At 42.4% G+C, this 13,667-nt stretch overlaps 1 protein-coding gene across 2 annotated transcripts in view; it reads left to right on the plus strand.

Annotated features, from left to right (window-relative positions):
* Positions 1-6,337: 6,337 nt before the first annotated feature.
* ANAPC1 (anaphase promoting complex subunit 1) overlaps positions 6,338-13,667 on the plus strand; it is a 105,852-nt gene continuing 98,522 nt past the window's right edge. For both annotated transcript variants that reach the window (XM_060187343.1, XM_007532163.3), the window contains exons 1-5: positions 6,338-6,574; positions 8,218-8,454; positions 9,832-9,993; positions 12,443-12,494; positions 12,677-12,777. In XM_060187343.1, coding sequence (XP_060043326.1) covers positions 8,242-8,454; positions 9,832-9,993; positions 12,443-12,494; positions 12,677-12,777 — 528 coding nt within the window. In that variant the 5' untranslated portion in view covers positions 6,338-6,574; positions 8,218-8,241. The remainder of the gene's footprint in view (positions 6,575-8,217; positions 8,455-9,831; positions 9,994-12,442; positions 12,495-12,676; positions 12,778-13,667) is intronic.

Below are 13,667 nucleotides of genomic sequence, written 5' to 3' on the forward strand. Positions count from 1 at the left end.
ATCCAACAACGACGACAATAATAACTACAGCAATAAAACAACAAGGGAAACAAAAGGGAATAAATAAATTTTAAAAGAAGGAGGAGGGGGGGGAGGAAAGAAAAAGAACCTGAATCAGGAACTAGGACAGTGCACTCAGCAGGATGGATGGCAGACAATGCACTTTGTGGTGTTTTTGTCGCCATCTAGTGGACATTTAGCAAAATGCACCCCCAGGGAAGACTACATCAAAGACTACATTCATTATAAAGAAACAACCAGGGAGGAGGCTCAGCGATGGACAGCCGGATTGGGGTGTATGATGTCCTGGCTCTATCATGGTCTTTCCTCTGTCTCTCTGCTATTGTAGGCTCTCTCTAGCTCTTTTGCTAAACACATCCATACCTTTTTCAGAGTGCATGTTTGTGCTGTGTGGGAAAACGATACTACTCCAAAATGCAGATGGAGAGAAGAACATAGTAAACCTCAGTTTGCCTTGGGTTCTAGATGTAGACATCCCAGGTAGGGAGGTAGGAAGAGCAGAGAGCAGAGGTCCTCACCTCTTGGGCCCCCACTTTTCTGCTGTCTGAGGGATGGCTTGCATTTGGCTGCAAGGACCGTTCCTGAAACCTGGGTCTTATTATAAAGTGATGTGACTCAAAAGCTATGATGAAATGAGCCAGTGGCATTGGTTGGAAATGGCCCTGCTAATTCTCAAGTCCATTCCATATCAGACTGGGTATTTCTCTCAGTAGTCTGGAGCCTGGGGAAGTCCTACTTAGATCAAGATACAGGCAGATTCCCTGTGTGTGGAGAGCCCAGAGCCTCCTGCACAGAGGACTGTCCTCTTTGGTGCCCTCTCCTGCAAGGATTGGTCAATTTAATTTTTTTTTTAATTTTTAAAAATATTTTATTTATTTTGCCTTTTATTGCCCTTGCTTTTTATTGTTGTTGTAGTTATTATTGTTGTTATAGATGCCATCATTGTTAGATAGGACAGAGAGAAATGGAGAGAGGAAGGGAAGACAGAGAGGGGGAGAAGAAAGACAGACACCTGCAGACCTGCTTCACTGCCTGTCAAGCGACTCCCCTGTAGGTGGGGGGTGGGAACTGGGGTCCTTGTGCTTTGCACCACCTGTGCTTAACCCGCTGTCCTACCTCCCCGACTCCCAACTTTTTAAAATTTTATGGATCCAACCCTAGAACTAGATGATGTGAATTGACAGTAGCTCTCTATCCTTGTCACCCAGCTACTGTTAAGCACATTGCTCAGACAGCATGCTTGCTTCATGTTATTTTAGAAGATTTGCTTCAAATGAATCATTTACATATTTTTCTAGGGAGAGAGAGAGAGAGAGAGAGAGAGAGAGAGGGAGAGAGAAGCAAAGCCTGACACTCATATTATGGTTTTTCTGTGTACTTTTGCTCTGAAGGTCCTGTGTGCACTCTCCCCAACACACACACACACACACACACCAATGTAGGCATGACAGCAAAAGGAAAAAACTTTCTGGGGTAACTGCTTGTAGATAATGAATCCCTGGAAGGGACTCAGACCTGCACACAGTGAGCCCCCACTCCTACTCCTACCCCCATCCCACTGTGAAGCTGTCAGTGTGTGGTGGGTGGCCCAGGGAAGAGCTCATCACTTGGCAACTTTTTATCCTGAGCACCTGCAGCTTCCTCCATATGTCCTCTGAGTCCCCCCCCCCCCACCGCGCTTTCAGGGTTATTGCTGGGGCTCGGTGCCTGCAACACAACATCTGGTGGCCCTTTTTTCCTTTTTTTTCCACCTCCCAATTTTATTGGTTAGGACAGAGTGAAATTGAGAGAGGAAGGGGAGACAGAGAGGGAGATAGACACCTGCAGACCTGCTTCATCGCTTGTGAAGTGTCCCCACTGCAGCTGGCAAGGTAAGGGGGGGTGGGTGGTAGTTCAAATCTGGGTCCTTGCTTGGGCCATTGTGGATAGTACTCTGTGTGCCTCAGCCTGGCCGCCTCTAACTGTCTTTGCTGAGGGTTTTTTTCTGATCCTGGAGGAGACAGCAAGAGACGGGCACAAGTGACACATGGAGAAACAGAAGAAAGAGCGCCCCTGCCACACTTGAGGCTTTGGGGGACTGAACCCAGCTCCTCAGGTATGGAAGCCCTGCACTCTGCCAGTTGAGCTATGTCACCTGTCCCTCTCTGGCTCCTGGAGTGAAGTACGGCTTTCAAAATGTCCAAGTCAGGAGTCAGGCAGTAGTGCAGCGGGGTTAAGCGCATGTGGTGCAAAGAGCAAGGGCCTGTGTAAAGATCCCAGTTCGAGCCCCTGACTCCCCACCTGTCACTTTATAGGCGGTGAAGCAGGTCTGCAGGTGTCTATCTTTCTCTCCCCTTCTCTGTCTTCCCCTCCTCTCTCCATTTCTCTCTGTCCTATCTAACAATGACGACATTGATAACAACAACAATAACTACAACAATAAAAAAACAAGGGCAAAAAGGGGGAAAAATAAATAAATAAAAATAAAATAAAAAATTTGTTCAAGTCAATTGATTTGATTCAGCATAGAATAATGAACAACTGGGAGTCGGGCAGGGGCGCAGTGGGTTAAGCGCACGTGGTGCAAAGCGCAGGGACCAGTGTAAGGATCCTGGTCCAAGCCCCGGCTTCCCCACCTGCAGGGGAGTCGCTTCCCAGGCAGTGAAGCAGGTCTGCAGGTGTCTATCTTTTTCTCCCCTCTCTCTCTGTCTTCCCCTCCTCTCTCCATTTTTCTCTCTGTCCTATCCAACAACAAAAGCAACGTCAACAATGGCAATAATAACCGCAACGAGGCTGCAACAAAAAGGGGGGGAAAAATGGCCTCCAGGAACGGTGGATTCATGTGCAGGCACTGAGCCAGCAAGAACCCTAGAGGGGGGAAAAAAAAAAAAAAGAATAATGAACAACTGAGCAAGTTGTGATCAGTCAGCTGGAATTCTTACTAATAGCGGGTATTGCAGTGTTGTGTTGTGTGGACATGGAGTAGAATACACCTCGGGGAGACTATTTGATCAAAACTAAACACATTCGTCAGTTATTATTAAATATATGTGACTTAAAGCTATATCCTGGTTCAAGTCTCTTGCTCCCACCCGGAGGGGGCGTCTCTTCACAAGTGGTAAAGCAGATCTCAGGTGTCTTTCTCTCCCTCTGTCTTTCCCTCCTCTCTCAGTTTCTGTCTGTCCTATCCAACATCATCATCAACAACAACAACAAAAGGAAAAAATTGGCCTCCAGGAGTAGTGGATTCATGGTGTAGGCACTGAACCCAGCAGTAACCCTGGAGGCAAAAAAAAGGAAAAAAAAAGCTGGACATGCTTGGCTTTCCCTATGGGAAGAACAAGTGTGTAGGTAACCACTTCATAAAATTTCAAGCATTCTATGTGCTGAAGAATATATTTTTTGTGGCTAGGTTTGGCCTTATAGCGGCCTGAGTGTAGCCTTCATTCTGAATCTTCCCTGAAATTCTTCATTCCCTTTATAGATAATTGAAATTTCCCCGCTGTTGCTGAAAGGCCCGTCTAGTTACTACCTGAGAAAGTGCTTTTGCACTACAAAAAATGCCAAATGCTGATGGCGATTACACCTAGTGAAGTAAATGGTGAAAGACAACTACTGGCTGGTTTCACTCACATGTGGTATATAGAGAACTGTAACACATGAACTTAAAAAACAAAGTCAAGGGAGTTGGGCGGTTAGTGCAGTGGGTCAAAGCACATGTGGTTCGAAGCAAGGACCGGTGTAAGGATCCCAGTTTGAGCCCCTGGCTCCCCAACCTACAGGGGCATTGCTTCACAGGTGGTGAAGCAGGTCTGCAGGTGTCCTTTCTCTCCCCCTCTCTGTCTTCTCACTCCTCTCTCCATTTCTCTCTGTCCTATCCAACAACAATGACATCAATAACAACAACGATAATAACTACAACAGTAATATAAAATAACAAGGGCAACAAAAGGGAAAATAAATAATATAAAAATTTATTTAAAAAAGTAAAATATATCTAAGGCTATGTGAGAATTATTGTGGTTATCATGGAGCACAGAACTTTGACATTTGGCAGTTGGTGTGATTGGAACTATATCTCCAAAATCTTTTAACTTTGAAAGCCATTATTAAATCATTAATAAAAAAATATTTTAAAAGCCCTAAAATTCGAGCCCCGGGCTCCCCACCTGCAGGGGAGTTGATTCACAGGCGGTGAAGCAGGTCTGCAGGTGTCTTTCTTTCTCTCCCCCTCTGTTTTCCCCTCCTTTCTCCATTTTTCTCTGTCTTATCTAACAATGATGACATCAACAATAATAATAACTATAACAATAGAAAACAACAAGGGCAACAGAAAGGGAAAAATAAATGTAAATAAATATAAAATTTTTTTTAAAAGCCCTAAAATAACAACAACCTCTGAAAAATGTGCAATGTGATTTTATCAAGTGAAGATTTCAGAAAGTTGCTGGTTTAACAGGTTGTAGGCAGTGAATCCCTCAGAGGGATTCAGGCTTCTAAGAAGTGAGTCTTCTAGGCCCCCCCCCCCCCCATCCGCATCCATGCTACTTTGAAGTAGTTAGTGTGTGCTTGGGGTTCCAGAAAATAACTCTTTTTTTTTTTTAAGATTTTATTTATTTGTTAATGAGAAAGATAGGAAAAAGAAGAGAAAGAACCAGACATCACTCTGGTACATGTGCTGCCAGGGATAGAACTCAGGACCTCATGCTTGAGATTCCAATGCCTTATCCACTGCACCACCTCCTAGACCACGGAAAGAACTGTTAATTCTTTTTTTTTTGTACTTTCTTTAAAAAATATTTTTATTAGTGATTTAATGATTAATAAGACTGTAAGATAACAGGCATATAGTTCCACACAATTCCCACCACCAGAGTTCTGCATCCCATCCCCTCCATTAGAAGATTCCCTATTCCTTTTATTTTATTTTATTTATAAAAAGGAAACACTGTCAAAAACCATAGGATAAGAGGGGTACAACTCCACACAATTCCCATCACCAGAACTCCATATCCCACCCCCTCCCCTGAGAGCTTTCCTATTCTTTAACCCTCTGGGAGTATGGACCCAGGGCCATTATGGGATGCAGAAGGTGGAAGGTCTGGCTTCTGTAATTGCTTCTGTAAAATGGACATTGACAGGTCGATCCATACTCCCAGCCTGTCTCTCTCTTTCCCTACTGGGGTGGGGCTCTGGGGAAGCAGGGCTTCAGGACATATTGGTAGGGTCGTCTGCCCAGGGAAGTCCAGTTGGCGTGGTAGCATCTGGAACCTGGTGGCAGAAAGAAGAGTTAACGTATAAAGCCAAACAAATTGTTGACTAATTGAACTCTTAATTCTTGAATCTTCCCATACTGCACCCCAGCACAACATGTCCAGGTTCCTGCATATGTTCTCTAATTCTGCTTATGAGGTTTTACCTTAGCACATGGCAGAAAGAGAAAGATGAACATGAGACAAAGAGACAGAAGCCAGAACACCCATGCAGCAGCACCTAGGGCAGCAGAGGGCAACCTGGGCTTCAGGTATGCAAAGCTTACACTCTGCCTGTTGAGCTATTTGTCCCGCCCCCTCTTTGGCTCCTGAAGTGAAGAACAGCTTTAAAGAAATGTTCAACGGGGCGGGGAAAGGGGGGTGCGTGGTAGAGCAGCGGGTTAAGCGCACATGGCACAACGTGCAAGAATCGGCATATGGATACCGGTTCGAGCCCCCGCCTCCCCACGTGTGTGTAGGTCCTCACGGGCTGCTATTATAACAACATCATAAGCTGTGTGCCTTAGAAGCTACAAACATCCGTTTCTCAGTTTTGGAGTCAAAAATTAAGATCGTGGTTCAGAGCTGTACGTTTTCTCCTAATATTTTTCATTAACTTTTTCTTTTTCTTTTCACCAGAGCGCTCTGGCTTATAGTGGTGTGGGGGGGATTGAACCTGGGACCTCGGAGTCTCAGGTATGAGACACTGTTTGCATAACCATTGTGCTATCTCCTCCGCCCCCCTTCATTAACTTTTCAAAGTGTCAGAAAGGGTTTAAGTGCGCTAGCAAGAAGATTGTCAGCAGCTCCTTCTCCCTATCCCAAGCCAGAAGGCATGCGCTTCCCATTTAGGGATCCTGAGGTGGTATGAAAAAGACCTGGAATTAGAAGGAAATTCAGGGTTATAACGACATCGCCGGGAACTCAAGGAATCCAGGCCGACTCTAGTCGTCCCTCCTAGCTAGGCATTGCGCTTCTAAAAAAGCGGCACTTGCCGGGCCTCCTCCTCTCAACTGCGCAGGCGCCTGGGCCGCGCGCCTCCTGCAGCGACCGGCCCCGCCCCGGCGAGGGGCAGGACGGGAAAATCAAGATGGTCGCGTCCATTTGAACATCCTGCTAGAGACACGCCCTTCGCGCCTGCTCGGCTTTAGGAGTCGAATCCGCAGTTGCTGTGTATTCTTCCTCCGGAAAAGAGAGGAAGAAGGAATGAGAAGCTGTAGAGGCTACGGAATTACTGTGACAGACCCCGCCGCTGCCCTCGACCCCCGCGCCTCCGGGAGCTGCTGGGGCTCTCCGCGCCTGACGCGCCCCGAGTCACACAGGTGCGGGCTGGGGTCCGAGGCACCTGCTGGTGACCTGCGTGCTCGGTGACCTGCACTCACTCACCTTGAGTCTGACTCGCCACGGGTGATCGGGTGGACGCGGAGCCAGGTGGCATCTCGAGGGCGCTTCTGGCCTGAGGGTTTGACATTCCGGGGATCCTGCACGCTGCACTGACCTCTTTCCAGAGCTAAATGTCTTGTTCCAAATGTCACTCCAGCCTCCTTGTCCCTCGGACAGGATTTTCGGAGGCCCAGGCACTTAACTGCCTGGTTTCTGCAGAGGCTGAGGAACCTCTGCTTTCTTTTGCGGAGAGTTCAAGGTGCCGCACGTCAGTGTATATTTATTTGTGTTTTCTCTTGGAGTATTTTTATGGTTAAGTCTGCAGGGATCCTCCTGGAACACTGCTGATATCTTGGCTTACAACAATGCACTGTTAAAATGTAACTTTTGTGGCCCCTAGTAAGTTTATAAAACCCTCAGAACTTGTAGAGTATTGTAAAAGAATTAACTTTGTTTCCGGGTACAAAAAAGGTGTGAAAATAATTCTATAATTGATCTCAACGTTTTAGTAAATTTTCAGTTTCACAACCGAAATTGGATACAATTTCTTTAATTTTGGCTGCCTTGTTGATTAGAGGAAATAGGAAGACTAGCTCAATTTAATTTTCTGTAAGTTTTGTAGGGCTCTACTGTAGTTATGCCCCAAATTCAAGTATTTTCAATTCTGAATCTTTGCAGGAGGAAAACCAGTGTCATGCAGATGACATTCAGTTATCTCAGATCTCAGCAATAATGCCTGAAAAAAAAGATTTGTCTTTTAAATAAAGAAACAGCATTGCTCTGTTACATGGTGCAGTACTGGCGCTGGGACCTCACACAGAACTTCGACACTCCAGGCTCTGCTACTAAATGTCCTCCTATCACCTCTCTTCCCCCAATTCAATTCAGAACAAAACAACTGCAACAGTAGAAGAATTGCATAGGGACCACAAGTACTTCTAGAGTAAAGAAAATAGCTGATGCAGGGGACAGGCAGTGGCACATGAGGTTGATTGCACACTGTACCCTGTGCAGTGACCCCACTTTAAGCCCCTGGTCCCCACCTACAGGGGAAAGCCTCACAAGTGATGAAGCAGTGCTTCTATCATTTTTCTTTCCTGTTCTGTCTCCTCTCTCCAAAGTTCTAGGTTCAGTCACCCAACCACCTTAAGTCAGAGCTGAGCAATGCTCTGGTTTAAAACAAAAACAAACAAAATCTCTCTCTCTGTTTCTCTCTGTCTCTCTCTGTCTCTCTCTCTCTCTCTCACACACACACACACACACACACACACACAATGTGGCACCTGAGAGCTTGGTGTATTCCAATCCCAGTGGTTCCCTATAGTTATAACTTTCTATTGACCAGTCTATTAAAATGTATTATTACATTTTAATAAGTATTATTACTTGAGAGTCAGATCTAGAATGCCCTTTCATGTTATAATTATTTGTACACCTATAGTGTTGTAGGGTTGAGTCTCATCTAAAGGATTATGATGTTTATACATACATATATATATATATATATATATATATATATATATATATATATATATATATGTTTTGAGTAGAAGCTAATCAGAATGCGTTTGAATTCACACAGAAATAATGTTGATATTTGAAACCCATGTCGAACTTCTATGAAGAAAGGGCAACAATGATTGCAGCCGGGGATTTGCAGGAATTTGTTCCTTTCGGTCGAGACCACTGCAAGCACCACCCAAATGCTTTGAATCTTCAGCTTCGTCAGCTGCAACCAGCCTCTGAGTTATGGTCTTCTGATGGCGCTGCTGGCTTGGTGGGATCCCTTCAGGAGGTTACAATCCATGAAAAACAGAAGGTCTCATTAAGACTGCCATTGTGTTTTTGAAGTGTAGAGTGATATGGTTTACTTGTAATTTAAACATACTCAGATTTGATAGCGATATGAATGTTATACTTCTAGGGTAGAGATTAAGATTTACTAATTTAAATCAAGGTTAAAATGATGACTTTGTTAGAGTGTCATTAGCATTAAGAAATGATGTAACTTAAGATTTTATTTTATTTAAATATTTTATTTTTGAGAGAGATGCAGAAAGAGAGAGAGAGAGGGAGAGAGAGAGAGAGGGAGAGAGAAGACAGACACCAGAGCACTGCTCAGCTCTGGCTTTGTGGGGGATTGAATCTGGGACTTTGGAGCCTTAGGCATGAGAGTCTGTTTGCATAATCATTATGCTATCTCCCCCATGCTAATTTAAGATTTTATAATGAGAGTCAAGTTTTATGCTATGAATATGGTTAATTTTAAAACTCTTTAGTAACCAGGGACCAGACTTCATGCTATTTGATGATTAGATGTAGAATTAGATATGATTCCTACTGTAAAAAAGTTATATGTCTGTAGGTAACAAAATAAATGACAGGTTATTGCTGGGCCTCAGTGCCTACACTACTAATCCACTGCTCCTGGAGGCTATTTTTTCCCTTTTGTTGCCCTTTTTTTATTATTGTTTGTTGTTGGATAGGACAGAGAGAAATGGAGAGAGGAGGGGAAGACAGAAAGGGGGAGAGAAAGATAGACACCTGCAGACCTGCTTCACTGCTTGTGAAGCGACCCCCCTGCAGGTGGGGAGCCAGGGGCTCAAACCGAACCGGGATGCTTACACTGGTCCTTGAGCTTCGCACCATGTGCACTTAACCTACTGTGCTACCACTCGGCCCCCTGAGTAATACTTCTTTTATAGGAGAATGAGATTGTGCACTATAAAATGACACTGCTTTATTCCATTTTTTTTTAAAAAAATTATTTTACCAGAGCACTGCTCAGCTCTGGCTAATGGCAGTACAGGGGATTGAACCTGGGACCTTAGAGCCTCAGGCATGAGAATCTTTGCATAACCATTATGCCATCTACCCCTGCCCTTTTATTCCATTTTTAGGTGCCATTCATATCCCTCAGGGAGAGGACATCTGTATATTTAAAAATTTAAACTTTTCTCTCTCCCATTCATTTTGAAGGGTGGGAAAAAGATGGAAGGTGGGTATATATGTACAGAAATTGCCCAGTGACCCCATGTGCACCTTACTGCACTGTTGGGTTTAGATGAAATCTTACTCCACAGCCAAGGAGAGTAGGGGACTTGGATCCAGATGACTGATTTTATTAATGAATTTTGTCAGTACTACTACAGAAGAAAAAGTGATTGAGCATACCTTATATATCTTAATTTTTAAGGAAAGCTGGCAGTTAAGGAAAGGCATAAGTGAAATTGGAGAAGAAGTGGATTATGATGAAGAACTCTATGTGGCTGGAAATATGGTGATCTGGAGCAAAGGAAGTAAAAGCCAGGCACTGGCAGTTTATAAAGCATTTACAGTTGACAGTCCTGTTCAACAGGTGAGTTGATTGACACTTTAGTATTTGATTAACTTTCACATATTTAGTAATAATGATTTTTTTTTAAAAAAGTCCTTTTCTCTTAAAATTTAACAAAGATGATCAAAACATAGCATGCTGACCCTGTCAGGTGTCCTTTTGGACATATAGTAAAGGTAATTGTAGGAAAATAGATATTTCATCTTTTTTCCTTCCTTTTTGAAAATTTCTACTTATTTTTATTTTGTTGGAAAATGACAGAGAGAAGGGGGGGAGGCAGGTAGTGGCGCACCTGGTTGAGTGCACATGTTACAGTGCACAAGGACCCAGGTTTGAGCCTGGTCTCCACCTGCAGGGGGAATGCTTTGAGAGTGGTGAAGCAGTGCTGCAAGTCTCTCCCTCTCTTGCTCTCTCTCTCTCTCCCTCTCTTTCTCTCTCTCTCTCTCCCTCTCTTTCTCTCTCTCTCTTTCTCTCTTTTTTCCCTCTAGATTTCTGGCTGTCTCTACCCAATAAATAAATAAAGATTAAAAAAAAAAAAAGAAAGAGAGGGGAGGGAAAGATAGAGAGTGAGAAAAGGGCAGACACCTGCAGCACTACTTTACCGCTTGTGAAGCTTTCTCCCTGCCAGTAAGGACCAGGGACTCGACGCCGGGCCCTTGCACATGGCCTGTGCATTCAGTCCGCTGTGTCACTACTTGGCCCTTCATTTCCTTTTTTTCCCCTATATCATCATTTCCCCTATATCATCATTTTCCCCTATATCATCATTTCCCCTATATCATCATTTCCCCCTATATCATCATTTCCCCCTATATCATCATTTCCCCCTATATCATCATTTCCCCCTATATCATCATTTCCCCTATATCATCATTTCCCCCTATATCATCATTTCCCCCTATATCATCATTTCCCCTATATCATCATTTCCCCCTATATCATCATTTCCCCCTATATCATCATTTCCCCCTATATCGTCATTTCCCCCTATATCGTCATTTCCCCCATATCGTCATTTCCCCCTATATCGTCATTTCCCCCTATATCGTCATTTCCCCCTATATCGTCATTTCCCCCTATATCGTCATTTCCCCCATATCGTCATTTCCCCCATATCGTCATTTCCCCCATATCGTCATTTCCCCCTATATCGTCATTTCCCCCTATATCGTCATTTCCCCCTATATCGTCATTTTCCCCTATATCGTCATTTTCCCCTATATCGTCATTTCCCCCTATATCGTCATTTCCCCCTATATCGTCATTTTCCCCTATATCATCATTTCCCCCTATATCGTCATTTTCCCCTATATCATCATTTTTTTTCACAGTATCCTTTGTTGACTTAATTTTTGTCTTTAAAACTTTGATGTTTGTTATTTGATTTGCTATTATCAACAAACTTTTTAGGAAAGTAAGGGAACAAAAAATTTGGACACATGATAATTATAATTGATTTCAACATATTTAATGAATGAAAACCATAAGAAGAAAAAAAGAAAACTGGATTTATAGTAATAACTGGAAAAGAAGACATAGATAATTTACCATCATTACAGTTAGCTTTCACACCTAACTCTTCTGAAAATTGGAGTAGCATTTGCCCTGACTTTTTAGGAAGACTGGGGAAATGTCGTTTCATAAAAGGAAGTTGAGGCTATAACAGGCTCAGTGGATTTCAGACATCTCTATAATTAGAGTGAAGTGCCAATGCCTGTTTCTCTTCTTGAATTTTAAAATGTTGAAATAATCCGCAATTCAACTACAAAAAATATCTTCTTCAAAATTGAGTACAGGAATTGAATAGACATTTTACTAAAATCATGTTGAACAACAAACACATGAAAAGATGTTAGTGTTGTTAGTCACCGAACAAATGCAAATCAATACCACAATAAGTCTAGAAGATTGTAAGGATGAGACTATAATTAGGTAAATCTGGAGATTATGAAGTTTGGCCCATGGGGGTAGCACCTTCACCATAGGCTCTGGGCATCCAGACAGCTCATCTGCACACAACGTGCGGCCCTGCAGCAGATGTTGGTAGGCCAGAGATCCAGGTGAGGGTCCGTCAGCGACTGTCTCCCCTCCAACCTGTGCAGCCATTTTTCTACTCAAGAAACACAAAGCTGCCTCTCATTCCTACAAAAAGTAAATAAATAAATAAATAAATAAATAAATAAATAAATAGGAAATTTGGAAGGAACCATTATTGATTTCACATTTGCAGCAAAGACATCTGTCTACTGAAAGTAGATTTTTTTTTGCTTTCTTCTTTCATAAAACCTATTTGCAAATATAGTTTATCTTACAATATTTGTCATAAACTAGCTTAATTTTATTATTACTATTTTTTTGTACTCAAAACCTTTATTGAACTAGTGAAGAGGTATAGTTATTATGTAGATGACATTAGTAAATAGGTTAATATCTACATGCAGTTTTCTAAAGCATTTTGTTTTGATTTTAGGCATTGTGGTGTGACTTCATTATATCACAGGATAAGTCTGAAAAGGCTTACAGTAAGTTTCTTCTTGATAATTTATGATTCTAGATGTTTTATTATTTTCATACAAAGTGAGTAGCCGCTAACAATAGTGACATAGCCTGAGCATTTTATATTGTTGTCGAGACTTTGTGTTGCTAGGTATTACCCTTTTTTAAGGAGAATAATGCATAAATCTTGTTGTGCCCTTCTTTTCAGGCAGTGAGGAAGTGGAAAAGTGCATATGTATATTGCAAAGCTCATGTGTTAACATGCATAGCATAGAAGGAAAGGACTACATAGCTTCTTTGCCTTTTCAGGTAAGTTTTAGTGTTCCAATTTTTTTTTTTTTTGCCTCTAGGGTTATTGCTGGGGTTCAGTGCCTGCACCATGAATCCACTGCTCCTGGAGGCTATTTTTTTTCCCTTTTGTTGCCTTTTTTTTTTTTAATTGTTGTTGTGGTTATTCTTATTGTTGTTATTGATGTCGCTGTTGGACAGGACAAGGAGAAATGGAGAGAGGAGGGAAAGACAGAGGGGGAGAGAAAGATAAACACCTGCAGACCTGCTTCACCACTTGTGAAGAGACCCGGGGAGCCGGAGGCTCGAACCGGGATCTTTACGCTGGTCCTTGCGCTTTGCGCCATGTGCACTTAAGCCGTTGCACTATTGCTCGACCCCCTGTTCCAATGTTTTTGTGTTTTGTAGGTGAATGTTGAAATAATTAGGTTTGATGTAGTACTCTTGTGTTTCATGTATTAAAATTATTACTTTTATTCAGGTGAAATAACTAAATTTTAGAAACTTTTCATCCTTTGCATAAAATATTTAATAAAATGAAAACTTTATTGTCTTTTGACAGCCTCTTTTTAGACTAAGTGATAAATAAAAAATAATTCAGATTATATTAAAATGCACATTAGTTACGTCTTTTGTGCTTCTCATACTTTTTTTCATGTCTAGTGCTATTAAAATTTTAGTGTATTTTCATTTTGAGACTTATTTTAGCCACTGACAAGAGCTTCAGATTTAATTCCTCTTCTTAGAGTTGTTCTTTAGAACAACTTTAGAACTTTGTAGAAGTTGTTATAATTTTTTAAAAATCTTTATTTGTTGGATAGAGACAGTCAGAAATTGAGAGGGAAGGGGAGATAGGGAGAGAGACAGACATCTGCAGCCCTGCTTCACCACTTGTGAAGCTTTCCCCCTGC

Source organism: Erinaceus europaeus, chromosome 3 (genome assembly GCF_950295315.1).
Source record: "Erinaceus europaeus chromosome 3, mEriEur2.1, whole genome shotgun sequence".
Lineage (NCBI taxonomy): Eukaryota > Metazoa > Chordata > Mammalia > Eulipotyphla > Erinaceidae > Erinaceus > Erinaceus europaeus.